The sequence below is a fragment of the Oncorhynchus mykiss genome, chromosome 15 (assembly GCF_013265735.2).
Source record: "Oncorhynchus mykiss isolate Arlee chromosome 15, USDA_OmykA_1.1, whole genome shotgun sequence".
NCBI lineage: Eukaryota > Metazoa > Chordata > Actinopteri > Salmoniformes > Salmonidae > Oncorhynchus > Oncorhynchus mykiss.
Genome location: NC_048579.1, coordinates 13,617,459 through 13,634,518, shown reverse-complemented (window position 1 = coordinate 13,634,518; position 17,060 = coordinate 13,617,459). Strand labels below are relative to the sequence as shown.

Below are 17,060 nucleotides of genomic sequence, written 5' to 3'. Positions count from 1 at the left end.
GTTCGTGGAACACACCCTTTTCCAGAGCATTGGCTCTGATTTATACACATACAACATATGAGTCCATCCCACATGCAAATGAAGTTACTTCCCTCAGTCCATCTGCCACCATTATCTTTCAATCTGTGCTTCCTGCTTGTACACGCCCAATAACGCCCATATCTGCTTTCAGTCAAGTTATAATGGTGACAGGACCTCTACATGTCCCAAAAATAATACATGCCCATCTTATCCTATGGGCCCCTTATGTTTTAGCTTGGTGTGTTCTTTGGTATGTATGTCCTTATTAGGACTAGTAGACTGTGTCTCTTCTCTTCATGTCCTAAAAATATATGCCCTATGTCTATAGTCCATCCGTTGGTCATTTGGCTGACCCCCTCCTTTGTATGTCCCTCTGACCTTGGTTTGTCCAGCTGTCCTATGCTCTCATGGCCTTACTCTGGCCTCCTGTCCTATACAATAGACAATGCATTTTACCAGAATGGCAAATGCACTCTAAGTGTATCTTCCTCTTGTGGTACAGTATTATGTTTGTCCCTATATGTACAGCTTGCTCCCACAGTATCGGCCTAATTCTGCTCTACATGCATTATTTGGTGTTTTACGTTGTACACAGAGGATATTTTTGCAGAAATCTGCATGCAGAGTCTCAATTTGGTGTTTGTCCCATTTAGTGAATTCTTGGTTGGTGAGCGTACCCCAGACCTCACAACCATAAAGGCCAATGGGTTCTATAACGGATTCAAGTATTTTTAGCCAGATCCTAATTGGGATGTCAAATTTCATGTTCCCTTTGATGGCATAGACTAAAAGTTCCTTCTTGCCTTGTCACCCTCTCACCTCTCATTCTCTAACTCCCGCACATCTAAAACTAATGCAATCAACATATTTGGAATGAAACCTGCTGACATTGAATAGTGATGACCTTTGAGGGCACTTTGGTGTTGAACGCTGATCTGTAGTCAAGGAATAGCCTTCTTGCATAGGTGTTCCTTTTGTCCAGGTGGGAAAGGGCAGTGTGGAGTAGAAATTGCATCATCTGTTGGGGTGGTATGCAAATTGGAGTGGGTCTAGGGTTTCTGGGATAATGGTGTTGATGTGAGCCATGAGTGCTACGGGTCGGTAGTCATTTAGGCAGGTTACCTTAGTGTTCTTGGGCACAGGGACCATGGTGGTCTGCTTGAAACGTGTTGGTATTACAGACTCAGCTAGGAACAGGTTGAAAATGGCAGTGAAGACACTTGTTGGTCAGCGCATGCTCGGAGTACACATCCTGGTAATCCGTCTGGCCCTGCGGCCTTGTGAATGTTGACCTGTTTAAAAGGTCTTACTCACATCGGCTACGGAGAGCGTGATCACATTGTCGTCCAGACAGCTGATCATGTATGTTTCAGTGTTACTTGCCTCGAAGCGAGCATAGAAGTTATTTAGCTCGCCTGGTAGGCTCGTGTCACTGGGCAGCTCGCGGCTGTGCTTTCCTTTGTAGTCTGTAATAGTTTGCAAGCCCTGCCACATCCAACAAGCGTCAGATCCGGTGTAGTACGATTCGATCTTAGTCCTGTATTGATGCTTTGCCTGTTTGATGGTTCGTCGGAGGGCATTGCGGGATTTCTTATAAGCTTACGGGTTAGAGTCCTGCTCCTTGAAAGCGGCAACTCTACTCTTTAGCTCAGTGCGGATGTTGCCTGTAATCCATGGCTTCTGGTTGGGGTATGTACGTACAGTCACTGTGGGGACGACGTCATCAATGCACTTTTTGATGAAGCCAGTGACTGAAGTGGTGTACCATGGGAAGAATCCCAGAACATGTTCCAGTCTGTGCTGCAAAACTGTCATGTAGCTTAGCATCTGCTTCATCTGACCACTTTTTTATTGACTGAGTCACTGGTGCTCCCTGCTTTAGTTTTTGCTTGTGAGTAGGAATCAGGATGATAGAATTATGGTCAGATTTGCCAAATGGAGGGAGAGCCTTGTACGCGTTTCTGTGTGTGGAGTGTGCCTTCAAATAACCAACAGTAATCTCTCTCTCTCTCTCTCTCTCTCTCTCTCTCTAGGGTCTGACCCATCTCCACCAACACAAGGTCATCCACAGAGACATCAAGGGTCAGAACGTCCTGCTGACAGAGAACGCAGAGGTCAAACTGGGTGAGACACACAGACAAACAGGAAAACAGACAGACTGGTGGACGGACAGATCAAAATGTTTCACGTGTGTGTGTGTGTGTGTGTGTGTGTGTGTGTGTGTGTGTTCCAGTGGACTTTGGAGTGAGTGCCCAGTTGGACCGTACGGTGGGGAGGAGGAACACGTTTATAGGGACGCCATATTGGATGGCTCCTGAAGTCATCGCCTGCGACGAGAACCCTGAGGCCACCTACGACTTCAAGGTACCACAGTAGGCTGTGTGTATGTCTGTTTGTGGGTTTAGTGTATTTTCCCTGGTCATCTCAATCCCTCCTAACTCCTCTCTGTCTCTCTCTGTGTCTTTCAGAGTGACCTGTGGTCTCTGGGTATTACGGCTATAGAGATGGCAGAAGGAGCACCGCGTAAGTACCAGTGCCTACCACAACACAACGTAGGCTGGCACAACAGTGAATACTGTGGCATAACACACTATCAGACGTCGTATGCAATGGTTGGAGGTATCATGGTTTGTTAACCCTTTCTCTCCCTCTCTGCAGCACTGTGTGACATGCACCCAATGAGAGCTCTCTTCCTCATCCCCAGAAACCCCGCCCCCAGACTCAAGTCTAAGAAGTGGTGAGTTATCACACGCACATGCACATACACACACACACACACACACACACACACACACACACACACACACACCAGTTACACACACACACACACACTGTGTTGTCTCTGTGTGTGTTCAGGTCTAAGAAGTTTCAGTCGTTCATTGAGAGTTGCTTGGTGAAGAGTCATGGTCAGAGACCCAGCACAGAACAGCTGTTGAAGCACCCCTTCATCAGAGAGCTGCCTAACGAACGACAAGTCCGCATCCAACTGAAGGACCATATCGACAGAACCAAGAAGAAACGTGGAGAGAGGGGTGAGACTGACCGCAACAGACACACACAAACACATATGTGCACACACACACACACACACACACACACACACACACACACACACACACACTGGTTGATGTGTGTGTGTGTAACTGGTTGGTGTGGTTGGTTTGTGTGTGTGTGTAACTGGTTGGTGTGTGTGTATGTGTGTGTGTGTGTGTGTGTGTGTAACTGGTTGATGTGTGTGTAACTGGTTGATGTGTGTGTGCTGCAGATGAAACAGAGTATGAGTACAGTGGCAGTGAGGAAGAGGAGGAGGAACGGGACATGGGGGAGCCAAGGTAGGGTGCTCGTGCGTACATACACTAGTGTTTGCGTGTGTATTTGCCTCCAAATGTGTAGGAGAGAGATTTCCACTCATAAACCCTCCCTCTCCTATCTCTCCTCTGATTGGTCCTTGTCCAGCTCCATCATCAATGTCCCTGGAGAGTCGACGTTAAGGCGGGACTTCCTGCGGCTGCAGCTGGCCAATAAGGAGCGTTCTGAGGCTCTGCGGAGGCAGCAGTTGGAGCAACAGCAGAACGAGGAACACAAACGTCTCCTGTTGGCAGAGCGACAGAAACGCATAGAGGAGCAGAAAGAGCAGAGGAGGAGACTGGAGGAGGTAGACTGCATGCTTTTCACTCCATCATGCCCACCTGAACACAACTTTTCTGCTTCAGATGGTTTCTGTTCACATTGCATTTTCCAGCTCGGCTCAATGACATATCTGGTGACAGCTATGACGCTCTCTCTCCCTCACACTCTTTGTCTAACAGCAACAGCGTAGGGAGCGTGAGATGAGGAAGCAACAGGAGAGAGAACAGAGGAGACGCTATGAAGAGATGGAACAACTACGGAGAGATGAGGAGAGGAGGCACGCAGAGAGAGAACAGGTACACACACAGGTAACTCTCACTTATCTCTCTCGCTCTTTTACACACACTAACTCATTGACCAGGAATCACCCCAGTCTGCCACAGCTCTGTTGCAGACCAGACATAGACTGACATTTAGGTTTTATGTCCCAGTGCAGGAATAGTTAGGGTCTGGGGCCTGGATGACTCTGCTTCATGAATGCTTCCCTTTCACTCTGATGTTTAACACTCACTCTCTAATAAAACATGTTTTTTCCTCTTACCCACTTGATTCAATATTAAGTACCTTGGGGTGGTTCTATACATCAAGTCTCTTTTCTTGGTTATGCCTTTTTCTTCGACTGAATCTGTTTATCACTGCGCTCTTTCTTTCCTCCCTTATCCCTTCCTCTCTCCACCTCCTGTCATGTCACTCCATCTCGCTTCTATTTTGGTTTTAATCCGTACTTTGGTTTCTTTCTCAAAACATATTTCCCTTAATCTGTCCTTGTACTCTCTCTCTCACTCCCTCTCACCCCCTTATCACCCCCTTTCTCCTCCTCCTCATCACCCCCTTTCTCCTCCTCCTTATCACCCCCTTTATTCTCCTCACCCCCTTTCTCCTCCTTCTCCTCACCCCCTTTCTTCTCCTCCTCACCCCCTTTCTTCTCCTCCTCAACCCTGTCTCCTCCTCAACCCCTTTCTTCTCCTCCTCCTCCTCCTCCTCAACCCCTTTCTCCTTCTCCTCCTCACCCCCTTTCTCCTCCTCCTCCTCACCCCCTTTCTCCTCCTCCTCCTTACCCCCTTTCTCCTCCTCCTCCTCACCCCCTTTCTTCTCCTCATCACCCCCTTTCTCATCACCTCCTTCTCATCACCCCCTTTCACCTCCTCAACTCCTTTCACCCCCTTTCTCCTCCTCGTCACCTCCTTTCTGTCTCCGTTGACTGCTCTGATCACTCACCTGGCTGCTCTGGGCTCTGATTGGCTGATCTCCTGGCTGTCTGGCCTGTGATTGGGTAGGAGTATATCCGTAGGCAGTTGGAGGAGGAGCAAAGACAGCTGGAGATTCTACAGCAACAACTACTCCAGGAGCAGGCTCTATTGATGGTAACCTCTCACCCTTGACCTCTCACCCCCGAGTCCTCAGCCTATCACCTATCCACAACAACCCCTTATCTCTCTTGTTGCACAAGCATATACACTATATATACAAAAGTATGTGGACACGCCTTCAAATGAGTGGATTCGTCTATTTCAGACACATCCATTGCTGACAGGTGTAAATACAGTTGAAGTCGGAAGTTTACATACACCTTAGCCAAATACATTTAAACTCAGTTTTTCACTATTCCTGATATTTAATCCTAGTCAAAATTCCCTGTCTTTGGTCAGTTAAGATCACCACTTTATTTTAAGAATGTAAAATGTCGGATTAATAGTAGAGAGAATGATTTATTTAAGCTTTTATTTATTTCATCACATTCCCAGTGGGTCAGAAGTTTACATACTCAATTAGTATTTGGTAGCATTGACTTTAAATTGTTTAACTTGGGTCAAGCGTTTCGGGTAGCCTTCCACGAGATTCTGGGTGAATGTTGGCCCATTCCTCCTGACAGAGCTGGTGTAACTGAGTCAGGTTTGTAGGCCTCCTTGCTCGCTCACGCTTTTCAGTTCTGCCCACACATTTTCTATAGGATTGAGGTCAGGGCTTTGTGATGGCCACTCCAATACCTTGACTTTGTTGTCCTTAAGCCATTTTGCCACAACTTTGGAAGTGTGCTTTGGGTCATTGTCCATTTGGAAGACCCATTTGCGACCAAGCTTTAACTTCCTGACTGATGTCTTGAGATGTTGCTTCAATATATCCACATAATTTTCCTCCCTCATGATACCACCTATTTTGTGAAGTGCACCAGTCCCTCCTGCAGCAAAGCACCCCCACAACATGATGCTGCCACCCCTGTGCTTCACAGTTGGGTGGCAGTGTTCTTCAGCTTGCAACCATCCTCCTTTTTCCTCCAAACATAACGATGGTCATTATGGCCAACCAGTTCTATTTTTGTTTCATCAAACCAGAGGACATTTCTCCAAAAAGTACGATCTTTGTCCCCATGTGCAGTTGCAAACCGTAGTCAGGCTTTTTTTTATGGCGGTTTTGGAGCAGTGGCTTCTTCCTTGCTGAGCGGCCTTTCAGGTATGTCGATATAGGACTGGTTTTACTGTGGATATAGATACTTTTGTACCTGTTTCCTCCAGCATCTTCACAAGGTCCTTTGCTGTTGTTCTGGGACTCATTTGCACTTTTCGCACCAAAGTATGTTCATCTCTAGGAGACAGAACGCGTCTCCTTCTTGAGCGGAATGACGGCTGCGTGGTCCCATGGTGTTTATACTTGCGTACTATTGTTTGTACAGATGAACGTGGTACCTTCAGGTGTTTGGAAATTGCTCCCAAGGACGAACCAGACTTGTGGAGGTCTCCAGTTCTTTTCTGAAGGCTTGGCTGATTTCTTTTGATTTTCCCATGATATCAAGCAAAGAGGCACAGAGTTTGAAGGTAGGCCTTGAAATACATCCACAGGTATACCTCCAATTGACTCATATTATGTCAATTAGCCTATCTTCTAAAGCCATGACATAATTTTCTGGAATTTTCCAAGCTGTTTAAAGGCACAGTCAACTTAGTGTATGGAAACTCCTGGCCCACTGGAATTGTGATACAGTGAATTGTAAGTGAAATAATCTGTCTGTAAACAATTCTTGGAAAAATGACTTGTGTCATGCACAAAGTAGGTTTCCTAACCGACTTGCCAAAACTATAGTTTGTTAACAAGAAATTTGTGGAGTGGTTGAAAAATGAGTTTTAATGACTCTAAGTGTATGTAAACTTCCGACTTCAACTGTAATTGAGCACACCACCATGCAATCTCCATAAACAAACATTGGCAGTAGAATGGCCTTACTGAAGACTTCATCGTAGCACCGTCATAGGATGCCACCTTTCCAACAGGTCAGTTTGTTACATTTCTGACCTGCTAGAGTTGCCCCGGTCAACTGTAAGTGCTGTTATTGTGAAGATCACCATACATAGTACCAACTGCAAAGTTTGGTGGAGGAGGAATAATGGTCTGGGGCTAGGCCCCTTAGTTCCAGTGATTTTAACGCTACAGCATACAAAGACATTCTGGATGATTCTGTGCTTCCAACTTTGTGGTAACAGTTTGGGGAAGGCCCTTTCCTGTTTCAGCATGACAATGCCCCTGTGCACAAAGCGAGGTCCATACAGTAATGGTTTGTAGAAGAACTTGACTGGCCTACGCAGAGCCCTGACTTCAACCCCATCGAACACCTTTGGGATGAATTGGAACGCTGACTGCAAGTTAGACCTAATCACCCAACATCAGTGCCCGACCTCACTGATGCTCTTGTAGCTGAATGGAAGCAATGTTCCAACATCTAGTGGAAAGCCTTCCCAGGAGAGTAGAGGCTGTTATAGCAGCAATGTTCCAACATCTAGTGGAAAGCCTTCCCAGGAGAGTGGAGGCTGTTATAGCAGCAATGTTCCACCATCTAGTGGAAAGCCTTCCCAGGAGAGTGGAGGCTGTTATAGCAGCAATGTTCCAACATCTAGTGGAAAGCCTTCCCAGGAGAGTGGAGGCTGTTATAGCAGCAATGTTCCAACATCTAGTGGAAAGCCTTCCCAGGAGAGTGGAGGCTGTTATAGCAGCAAAGTGGGGACCAACTCCATATTAATGCCCATGATTTTGGAATGAGATGTTCGACACGCAGGTGTCCATACTTTTGACCATGGAGTGTACTTTGTGTTTGTGCATTTGTTTCCTGTGTAAACCATCTGCGTGCATCTACAGGAGTACAAGCGTAAGCAGATGGAGGAGCAGCATCAGGCTGAGCGTCTCCAGAGACAGCTGCAGCAGGAGAGAGCCTACCTGGTGTCCTTACAGCAGCAGCAGCAGCAGGAGCCACGGCCACAAGACAAGAAACAGCTGTATCACTACAAAGACACAGCCCCTAATAACGACAAACCTGCCTGGGCCAAGGAGGTACTGTTCGCACGCACACACACACCACACACACAACGCTTATAGATGTGTTCAGTATATTTGGTTATACACCAACAGTATATTATGTTTCCTACAATGATCTCTCTCCTCTCAGGCGTGAAGTTTTCTGAAGAGTGGGAGCCCTGTATCATTGCTATGTCTGGACTATAAGATATATAAAAATGTCTCTCTCTTTTTCCAAAACACAGTGTCTCCATCATGGACAGATCTTCTGTTGCTGTGTTTGTTTTTTTCAGGTTCTTCAACAGTAATATATGTGTGTGTGTGTCCCCACATAGCTATATGTGTTTGATGTGTTCAGTGACATTGTGATGTTCTGTCTCTAGGTACTGCGTCAAACCCAGAGTAGCTCACCTCATATTCCTCCCATTAAGCACCAGTCCTTTAACCAGCCTCGAGTAGCCAGCCTCGAGTAGCCAGCCTCGAGTTGCCAGCCTCGAGTTGCCAGCCTCGAGTTGCCAGCCTCGAGTTGCCAGCCTCGAGTTGCCAGCCTCGAGTAGCCAGCCTCCAGTAGCCAGCCTCGAGTTGCCAGCCTCGAGTAGCCAGCCTCGAGTAGCCAGCCTCGAGTTGCCAGCCTCGAGTAGCCAGCCTCGAGATGCCAGCCTAGCACTCCTCCTGCTCCCTGGTTTACACCCCCTGCTCCCGTCCCCCCTCCTACCCTGCCCAATCAAGTCCCTCCAGGGAGAGGCTTCTCCAATCTGAAGGCAATAGTGTGACCTTTCCGTGTATACGTGTGTCCTTCGCCCCTGATCCCGCCCTTGACTCCTTTCATCCAATCATGCGTCGCCCTGAGGCCAGAAGGAAGAGCCCTGAGGGAGAAGTTCAGGAGTTGAGGGGGAGGTGTCCAGGTCGATGGGTCAGTGAGGGAGACACCAACTTCCAGTGTTTCTGAGACACTTCCTCCCTCTCTCTCTTCAGAGGTGGACTAACCCTAACCTTTAACCCTTGGCTGGTGTGTCTGTGGAGCTCTCTTTCTCTCTCCCATCCCTCCTTTCTTCTGAACGGGACTCTCCTTTCCTTATTAACAATTTTCTCTTCCCTTACACCAGGGAACGGACTCCTGAAAGAACCCTTGCTGGAATGTTCTAAAGTAGTTGCTAGAGAGTTCTAGAATGGTGGCTGGGTGTTTCTAGAATGGTGGCTGGATAGATCTAGAATGGTGGCTGGATGGTTCTAGAATGGTGGCTGGATGGTTCTAGAATGGTGGCTGGATGGTTCTAGAATGGTGGCTGGATGGTTCTAGAATGGTGGCTGGATGGTTCTAGAATGGTGGCTGGATGGTTCTAGAATGGTGGTTGGATGGTTCTAGAATGGTGGCTGGATGGTTCTATGTTACTGGTGTTTTTTTAGAATGGTGTCTGGAAAGTTCGAGAACAGCTTTCTTTTCTCTCTACATTCTAGATGGTGCCTTGGTTTTTTTAGAATGGTTATACATCTCTCTCTTCCTTTAGAAGTCAGACTCTGTCAGTCAAACTGTTTTAGTCTGCTTTATACATAGGCTCCATGTTCTTAGGGACACACTCCAGCTCCTGATTTAGCCTATATCCAAGCCACACACACATATCCTGCTTGCCCCACAGTGGCCACTGTGAGCTGATGTAGGACAGCTATATCTGTCTAAACCCACATGGGGGGGGGGGGGTCCAGAGGACCCCCCCCCACACACACACACACACACACACACACACACACACACACATGCAAAAAAAGGCACACTGTAGCCAGGTCTGTCTCTGTGGTCTCTGCTGTACATGGCTTCTCCTCCATGGTAATAAGGGAAACTGGCGGTTTGACACACGTCACACATACATGCATTGATAATCTGTCACTGACTGCCAGTATAAATGAGTGTGCTCTAACTGTGTCTGTGTGTCAGGTGGAGGAGCGTTCCAAGCTGAACAGACAGAGTTCTCCAGGTCTGCATCATAAAGTGTCCAACCGTATTTCCGACCCATCCCTGCCTCCCCGATCCGAGTCCTTCAGCAGCGGGGGCATTCAGCAGGCCCGAACACCACCCATGCACCGCTCTACAGAACCACAGGTGTGTGTGAGAGACTGGAAAAGTGGATGTGCATGCTTACCCTTTTTGATGCTTGTTTTTTCACTCTGAGTAACTTCTCCCTTCCACCCTCCTCCTCATCCTGTTCCCCCACCTTCCCTTCCTCCTTTCCCCTCCTCCTCTCCTTTCCTCACCTTCCTCTCTTCCACCTCTACACCTGCTCCTCTACCTGCCTGGTCCTGATGTAAACCTCATCCTCTGGTCCTGATCTGATCTGGTCCTGATGTAAACCTCATCCTCTGGTCCTGATCTGATCTGGTCCTGATGTAAACCTCATCCTCTGGTCCTGATCTGATCTGGTCCTGATCTGTTCTGGTATTGTCAGATGGCCCACCTGGTACAGGTGAAGTCCCATGGTCTGTCTGGGTCCCAGTCTCTCCATGACCCTGCAGGGGTCACAGGCTTGTCGCCCTCCCCGTCCCCCTCCCCCGGCCGCCCCCCCATGCCCCGCCAGAACTCTGACCCAACCTCAGACACCCCTTCTCCTATTCCTCTCTCCCGCCTCGCTCCCCCACTCGACAAACTGGACCGCAACTCCTGGCTACGAACGGACCTAGACCTACCTCCTAAGGTCTGCATGACAATGTTTGTGTTTCTGTCTGGAATGCAATGTGTCTGAACTTTTGGTGCCCTTTACGATTCTTAATCTCAAATCTCTACGTACATATTTTGGCAAATTTAGTTTGAGATTAAGAATACAGTATATGATCCCACATTTACACCTGTTCTAACAGGTTTTTAATGCGTGTGTGTGTGTGTGTGTGTAGGTGCCCCAGAGGACTACGTCCATCTCTCCAGCCCTGGTCAGGAAGCACTCTCCTGGGAGTGGACCTGGGGGCCTTGCTCCTAGAGCTGGATCACACCTGATACGGGCCAGGTACACGCACACACACACACACACACACACACACTCCAGACCTCCGTTGTGAATCAGGCACTTGATGTTGTTTGTGTGTGTTGCCAAAGTAACCCAGACCTGCGGAGGACTGATGTCTCCATGGAAACACCCCTGAAGAGGACAAGCAGCAGCAGCTCATCCAGCTCCTCCCAGGGTGGAAGCAACGAGAGAGGTACACATACCACCACACGAAGGGGGTTTCTCAAAATGCATACCATGCTTCTACACCTGCATTGCTTGCTGTTTGGGGTTTTAGGCTGGGTTTCTGTACAGCACTTTGAGATATCAGCTGATGTACGAACGGCTATATAAATACATTTGATTTGATTTGATACCACTGTGCTCCACACGCTCATGCTCCGAGTGCATTCTCCAAGGACGTTCCCCTGGGTACTCTGGAGAACGCATTAAACATTCCATTTGAGAAGCACTCACACTCCCCCCACTGTATTACCTCACGCTGCACCTCCCTCCACTGTATTACCTCACGCTGCACCTCCCCCTACTGTATTACCTCACGCTGCACCTCCCCCTACTGTATTACCTCACGCTGCACCTTCCCCCCACTGTATTACCTCACATTACACCTCCCCCTACTGTATTTCCTCACGCAGCACCTCCCCCCACTGTATTACCTCACGCTGCACCTCCCCCACTGTATTACCTCACGCTGCACCTCCCCCTACTGTATTACCTCACGCTGCACCTCCCCCCACTGTATTACCTCACGCTGCACCTCCCCCCACTGTATTACCTCATGCTGCACCTCCCCCCACTGTATTACCTCACGCTGCACCTCCCCCCACTGTATTACCTCATGCTGCACCTCCCCCCACTGTATTACCTCACGCTGCACCTCCCCCTACTGTATTACCTCACGCTGCACCTCCCCCCACTGTATTACCTCACGCTGCACCTCCCCCCCACTGTATTACCTCACGCTGCACCTCCCCCCACTGTATTACCTCACGCTGCACCTCCCCCCACTGTATTACCTCACGCTGCACACTCCCCCAACTGTATTACCTCACGCTGCACACTCCTCCTACTGTTTTACCTCACGCTGCACCTCCCCCCACTGTATTACCTCATGCTGCACCTCCCCCTACTGTATTACCTCACGCTGCACACTCCCCCCACTGTATTACCTCACGCTGCACACTCCCCTCACTGTATTACCTCACGCTGCACCTCCCCCTACTGTATTTCCTCCCCCCACTGTATTACCTCACGCTGAACCTCCCCCCACTGTATTACCTCACGCTGCACCTCCCCCCACTGTATTACCTCACGCTGCACCTCCCCCCGCTGTATTACCTCACGCTGCACCTCCCCCCACTGTATTAACTCACGCTGCACCTCCCCCTACTGTATTACCTCACGCTGCACACTCTCCCCACTGTATTACCTCACGCTGCACCTCCCCCCACTGTATTACCTCACGCTGCACCTCCCCCCCACTGTATTCCCTCACGCTGCACCTCCCCCCCACTGTATTCCCTCACGCTGCACCTCCCCCCACTGTATTACCTCACGCTGCACCTCCCCCCACTGTGTTACCTCACGCTGCACCTCCCCCCACTGTATTACCTCACATTACACCTCCCCCTACTGTATTTCCTCACGCAGCACCTCCCCCCACTGTATTACCTCACGCTGCACACTCTCCCCACTGTATTACCTCACGCTGCACCTCCCCCCACTGTATTACCTCACGCTGCACCTCCCCCCCACTGTATTCCCTCACGCTGCACCTCCCCCCCACTGTATTCCCTCACGCTGCACCTCCCCCCACTGTATTACCTCACGCTGCACCTCCCCCCACTGTGTTACCTCACGCTGCACCTCCCCCCACTGTATTACCTCACATTACACCTCCCCCTACTGTATTTCCTCACGCAGCACCTCCCCCCACTGTATTACCTCACGCTGCACCTCCCCCCACTGTATTACCTCACGCTGCACCTCCCTCTACTGTATTACCTCACGCTGCACCTCCCCCCACTGTATTACCTCACGCTGCACCTCCCCCTACTGTATTACCTCACGCTGCACCTCCCCCTACTGTATTACCTCACGCTGCACCTCCCCCCCACTGTATTACCTCACGCTGCACCTCCCCCCCACTGTATTACCTCACGCTGCACCTCCCCCCACTGTATTACCTCACGCTGCACCTCCCCCCAACTGTATTACCTCACGCTGCACCTCCCCCCCACTGTATTACCTCACGCTGCACCTCCCCCCCACTGTATTACCTCACGCTGCACCTCCCCCCCACTGTATTACCTCACGCTGCACCTCCCCCCACTGTATTACCTCACGCTGCACACTCCCCCCACTGTATTACCTCACGCTGCACCTCCCCCCACTGTATTACCTCACGCTGCACCTCCCCCCCACTGTATTCCCTCACGCTGCACCTCCCCCCCACTGTATTCCCTCACGCTGCACCTCCCCCCCACTGTATTACCTCACGCTGCACCTCCCCCCACTGTATTACCTCACGCTGCACCTCCCCCCACTGTATTACCTCACGCTGCACCTCCCCCTACTGTATTTCCTCACGCAGCACCTCCCCCCACTGTATTACCTCACGCTGCACCTCCCCCCACTGTATTACCTCACGCTGCACCTCCCTCTACTGTATTACCTCACGCTGCACCTCCCCCCACTGTATTACCTCACGCTGCACCTCCCCCTACTGTATTACCTCATGCTGCACCTCCCCCCACTGTATTACCTCACGCTGCACCTCCCCCTACTGTATTACCTCACGCTGCACCTCCCCCCCACTGTATTACCTCACGCTGCACCTCCCCCCCACTGTATTACCTCACGCTGCACCTCCCCCCACTGTATTACCTCACGCTGCACCTCCCCCCAACTGTATTACCTCACGCTGCACCTCCCCCCCACTGTATTACCTCACGCTGCACCTCCCCCCCACTGTATTACCTCACGCTGCACCTCCCCCCCACTGTATTACCTCACGCTGCACCTCCCCCCACTGTATTACCTCACGCTGCACCTCCCCCCCACTGTATTACCTCACGCTGCACCTCCCCCCACTGTATTACCTCACGCTGCACACTCCCCCCACTGTATTACCTCACGCTGCACACTCCCCCCACTGTATTACCTCACGCTGCACCTCCCCCTACTGTATTTCCTCCCCCCCACTGTATTACCTCATGCTGAACCTCCCCCCACTGTATTACCTCACGCTGCACCTCCCCCCACTGTATTACCTCACGCTGCACCTCCCCCTACTGTATTACCTCACGCTGCACCTCCCCCCACTGTATTACCTCATGCTGCACCTCCCCCCACTGTATTACCTCACGCTGCACCTCCCCCCCACTGTATTACCTCACGCTGCACCTCCCCCCCACTGTATTACCTCACGCTGCACCTCCCCCCACTGTATTACCTCACGCTGCACCTCCCCCTACTGTATTACCTCACGCTGCACACTCCCCCCACTGTATTACCTCACGCTGCACACTCCCCCCACTGTATTACCTCACGCTGCACACTCCCCCCACTGTATTACCTCACGCTGCACCTCCCCCTACTGTATTTCCTCCCCCCCACTGTATTGCCTCACGCTGCACCTCCCCCCACTGTATTACCTCACGCTGCACCTCCCCCCACTGTATTACCTGACGCTGCACCTCCCCCCACTGTATTACCTCACGCTGCACCTCCCCCCACTGTATTACCTCACGCTGCACCTCCCCCTACTGTATTACCTCACGCTGCACCTCCCCCCACTGTATTACCTCACGCTGCACCTCCCCCCACTGTATTAACTCACGCTGCACCTCCCCCCACTGTTTTTCCTCACGCTGCACCTCCCCCCATTGTATTACCTCACGCTGCACCTCCCCCCACTGTATTTCCTCACGCTGCACACTCCCCCCACTGTATCACCTCACGCTGTACATCCCCCTACTGTATTACCTCACGCTGCACACTCCCCCCACTGTATTACCTCACGCTGCACCTCCCCCCCACTGTATTACCTCACGCTGCACCTCCCCCCCACTGTATTACCTCACGCTGCACCTCCCCCCCACTGTATTACCTCACGCTGCACCTCCCCCCCACTGTATTACCTCACGCTGCACCTCCCCCCCACTGTATTACCTCACGCTGCACCTCCCCCCCACTGTATTACCTCACGCTGCACCTCCCCCCACTGTATTACCTCACGCTGCACACTCCCCCCACTGTATTACCTCACGCTGCACCTCCCCCCACTGTATTACCTCACGCTGCACCTCCCCCTACTGTTTTACCTCACGCTGCACACTCCCCCCACTGTATTACCTCACGCTGCACCTCCCCCTACTGTATTACCTCACGCTGCACCTCCCCCCACTGTTTTACCTCACGCTGCACACTCCCCCCACTGTATTACCTCACGCTGCACCTCCCCCCCACTGTATTACCTCACGCTGCACCTCCCCCCCACTGTATTACCTCACGCTGCACCTCCCCCCACTGTATTACCTCACGCTGCACCTCCCCCTACTGTATTACCTCACGCTGCACACTCCCCCCACTGTATTACCTCACGCTGCACACTCCCCCCACTGTATTACCTCACGCTGCACACTCCCCCCACTGTATTACCTCACGCTGCTCCTCCCCTACTGTATTTCCTCCCCCCCACTGTATTACCTCACGCTGCACCTCCCCCCACTGTATTACCTCACGCTGCACCTCCCCCCATTGTATTACCTGACGCTGCACCTCCCCCCACTGTATTACCTCACGCTGCACCTCCCGCCACTGTATTACCTCACGCTGCACCTCCCCCCACTGTATTACCTCACGCTGCACCTCCCCCTACTGTATTACCTCACGCTACACCTCCCCCTACTGTATTACCTCACGCTGCACCTCCCCCCATTGTATTACCTCACACTGCACCTCCCCCCACTGTATTACCTCACGCTTCACCTCCCCCCACTGTATTACCTCACGCTGCACCTCCCCCCACTGTATTACCTCACGCTGCACCTCCCCCCATTGTATTACCTCACGCTGCACCTCCCCCCACTGTATTTCCTCACGCTGCACACTCCCCCCACTGTATTACCTCACGCTGCACCTCCCCCTACTGTATTACCTCACGCTGCACACTCCCCCCACTGTATTACCTCACGCTGCACACTCCCCCTACTGTATTACCTCACGCTGCACCTCCCTCCACTGTATTACCTCACGCTGCACCTCCCCCCCACTTTATTACCTCACGCTGCACCTCCCCCTACTGTATTACCTCATGCTGCACCTCCCCCCCACTGTATTACCTCACGCTGCACCTCCCCCTACTGTATTACCTCACGCTGCACCTCCCCCCCACTGTATTACCTCACGCTTCACCTCCCCCCACTGTATTACCTCACGCTGCACCTCCCCCCACTGTATTACCTCACGCTGCACCTCCCCCCATTGTATTACCTCACGCTGCACCTCCCCCCACTGTATTACCTCACGCTGCACCTCCCCCTACTGTATTACCTCACGCTGCACACTCCCCCCACTGTATTACCTCACGCTGCACCTCCCCCTACTGTATTACCTCACGCTGCACCTCCCCCTACTGTATTACCTCACGCTGCACCTCCCTCCACTGTATTACCTCACGCTGCACCTCCCCCCCACTTTATTACCTCACGCTGCACCTCCCCCTACTGTATTACCTCATGCTGCACCTCCCGCCCACTGTATTACCTCACGCTGCACCTCCCCCTACTGTATTACCTCACGCTGCACCTCCCCCCCCCACTGTATTACCTCACGCTGCACCTCCCCCCCACTGTATTACCTCACGCTGCACCTCCCCCCACTGTATTACCTCACGCTGCACCTCCCCCCACTGTATTTCCTCACGCTGCACACTCCCCCCACTGTATTACCTCACGCTGCACCTCCCCCTACTGTATTACCTCACGCTGCACACTCCCCCCACTGTATTACCTCACGCTGCACCTTCCCCTACTGTATTACCTCACACTGCACCTCCCTCCACTGTATTACCTCACGCTGCACCTCCCCCTACTGTATTACCTCACGCTGCACCTCCCCCCACTGTATTAA

At 51.5% G+C, this 17,060-nt stretch overlaps 1 protein-coding gene across 10 annotated transcripts in view; it reads left to right on the top strand.

Moving 5' to 3' along the window:
- The window catches only part of tnikb (TRAF2 and NCK interacting kinase b), a 64,115-nt gene that overhangs the window by 22,666 nt on the left and 24,389 nt on the right, over nt 1–17,060 (top strand). For 4 of the 10 annotated variants that reach the window (XM_036943754.1, XM_036943749.1, XM_036943747.1 and 1 more), the window contains exons 6-19: nt 2,055–2,145; nt 2,255–2,385; nt 2,490–2,544; nt 2,680–2,758; nt 2,878–3,053; nt 3,287–3,353; nt 3,478–3,676; nt 3,831–3,959; nt 4,929–5,015; nt 7,777–7,968; nt 9,866–10,030; nt 10,374–10,619; nt 10,816–10,925; nt 11,015–11,118. In XM_036943754.1, the coding sequence (XP_036799649.1) occupies nt 2,055–2,145; nt 2,255–2,385; nt 2,490–2,544; nt 2,680–2,758; nt 2,878–3,053; nt 3,287–3,353; nt 3,478–3,676; nt 3,831–3,959; nt 4,929–5,015; nt 7,777–7,968; nt 9,866–10,030; nt 10,374–10,619; nt 10,816–10,925; nt 11,015–11,118 (1,831 nt within the window). The remainder of the gene's footprint in view (nt 1–2,054; nt 2,146–2,254; nt 2,386–2,489; nt 2,545–2,679; nt 2,759–2,877; nt 3,054–3,286; nt 3,354–3,477; nt 3,677–3,830; nt 3,960–4,928; nt 5,016–7,776; nt 7,969–9,865; nt 10,031–10,373; nt 10,620–10,815; nt 10,926–11,014; nt 11,119–17,060) is intronic. The other 6 variants (XM_036943756.1, XM_036943748.1, XM_036943755.1 and 3 more) reach the window with 4 other exon arrangements.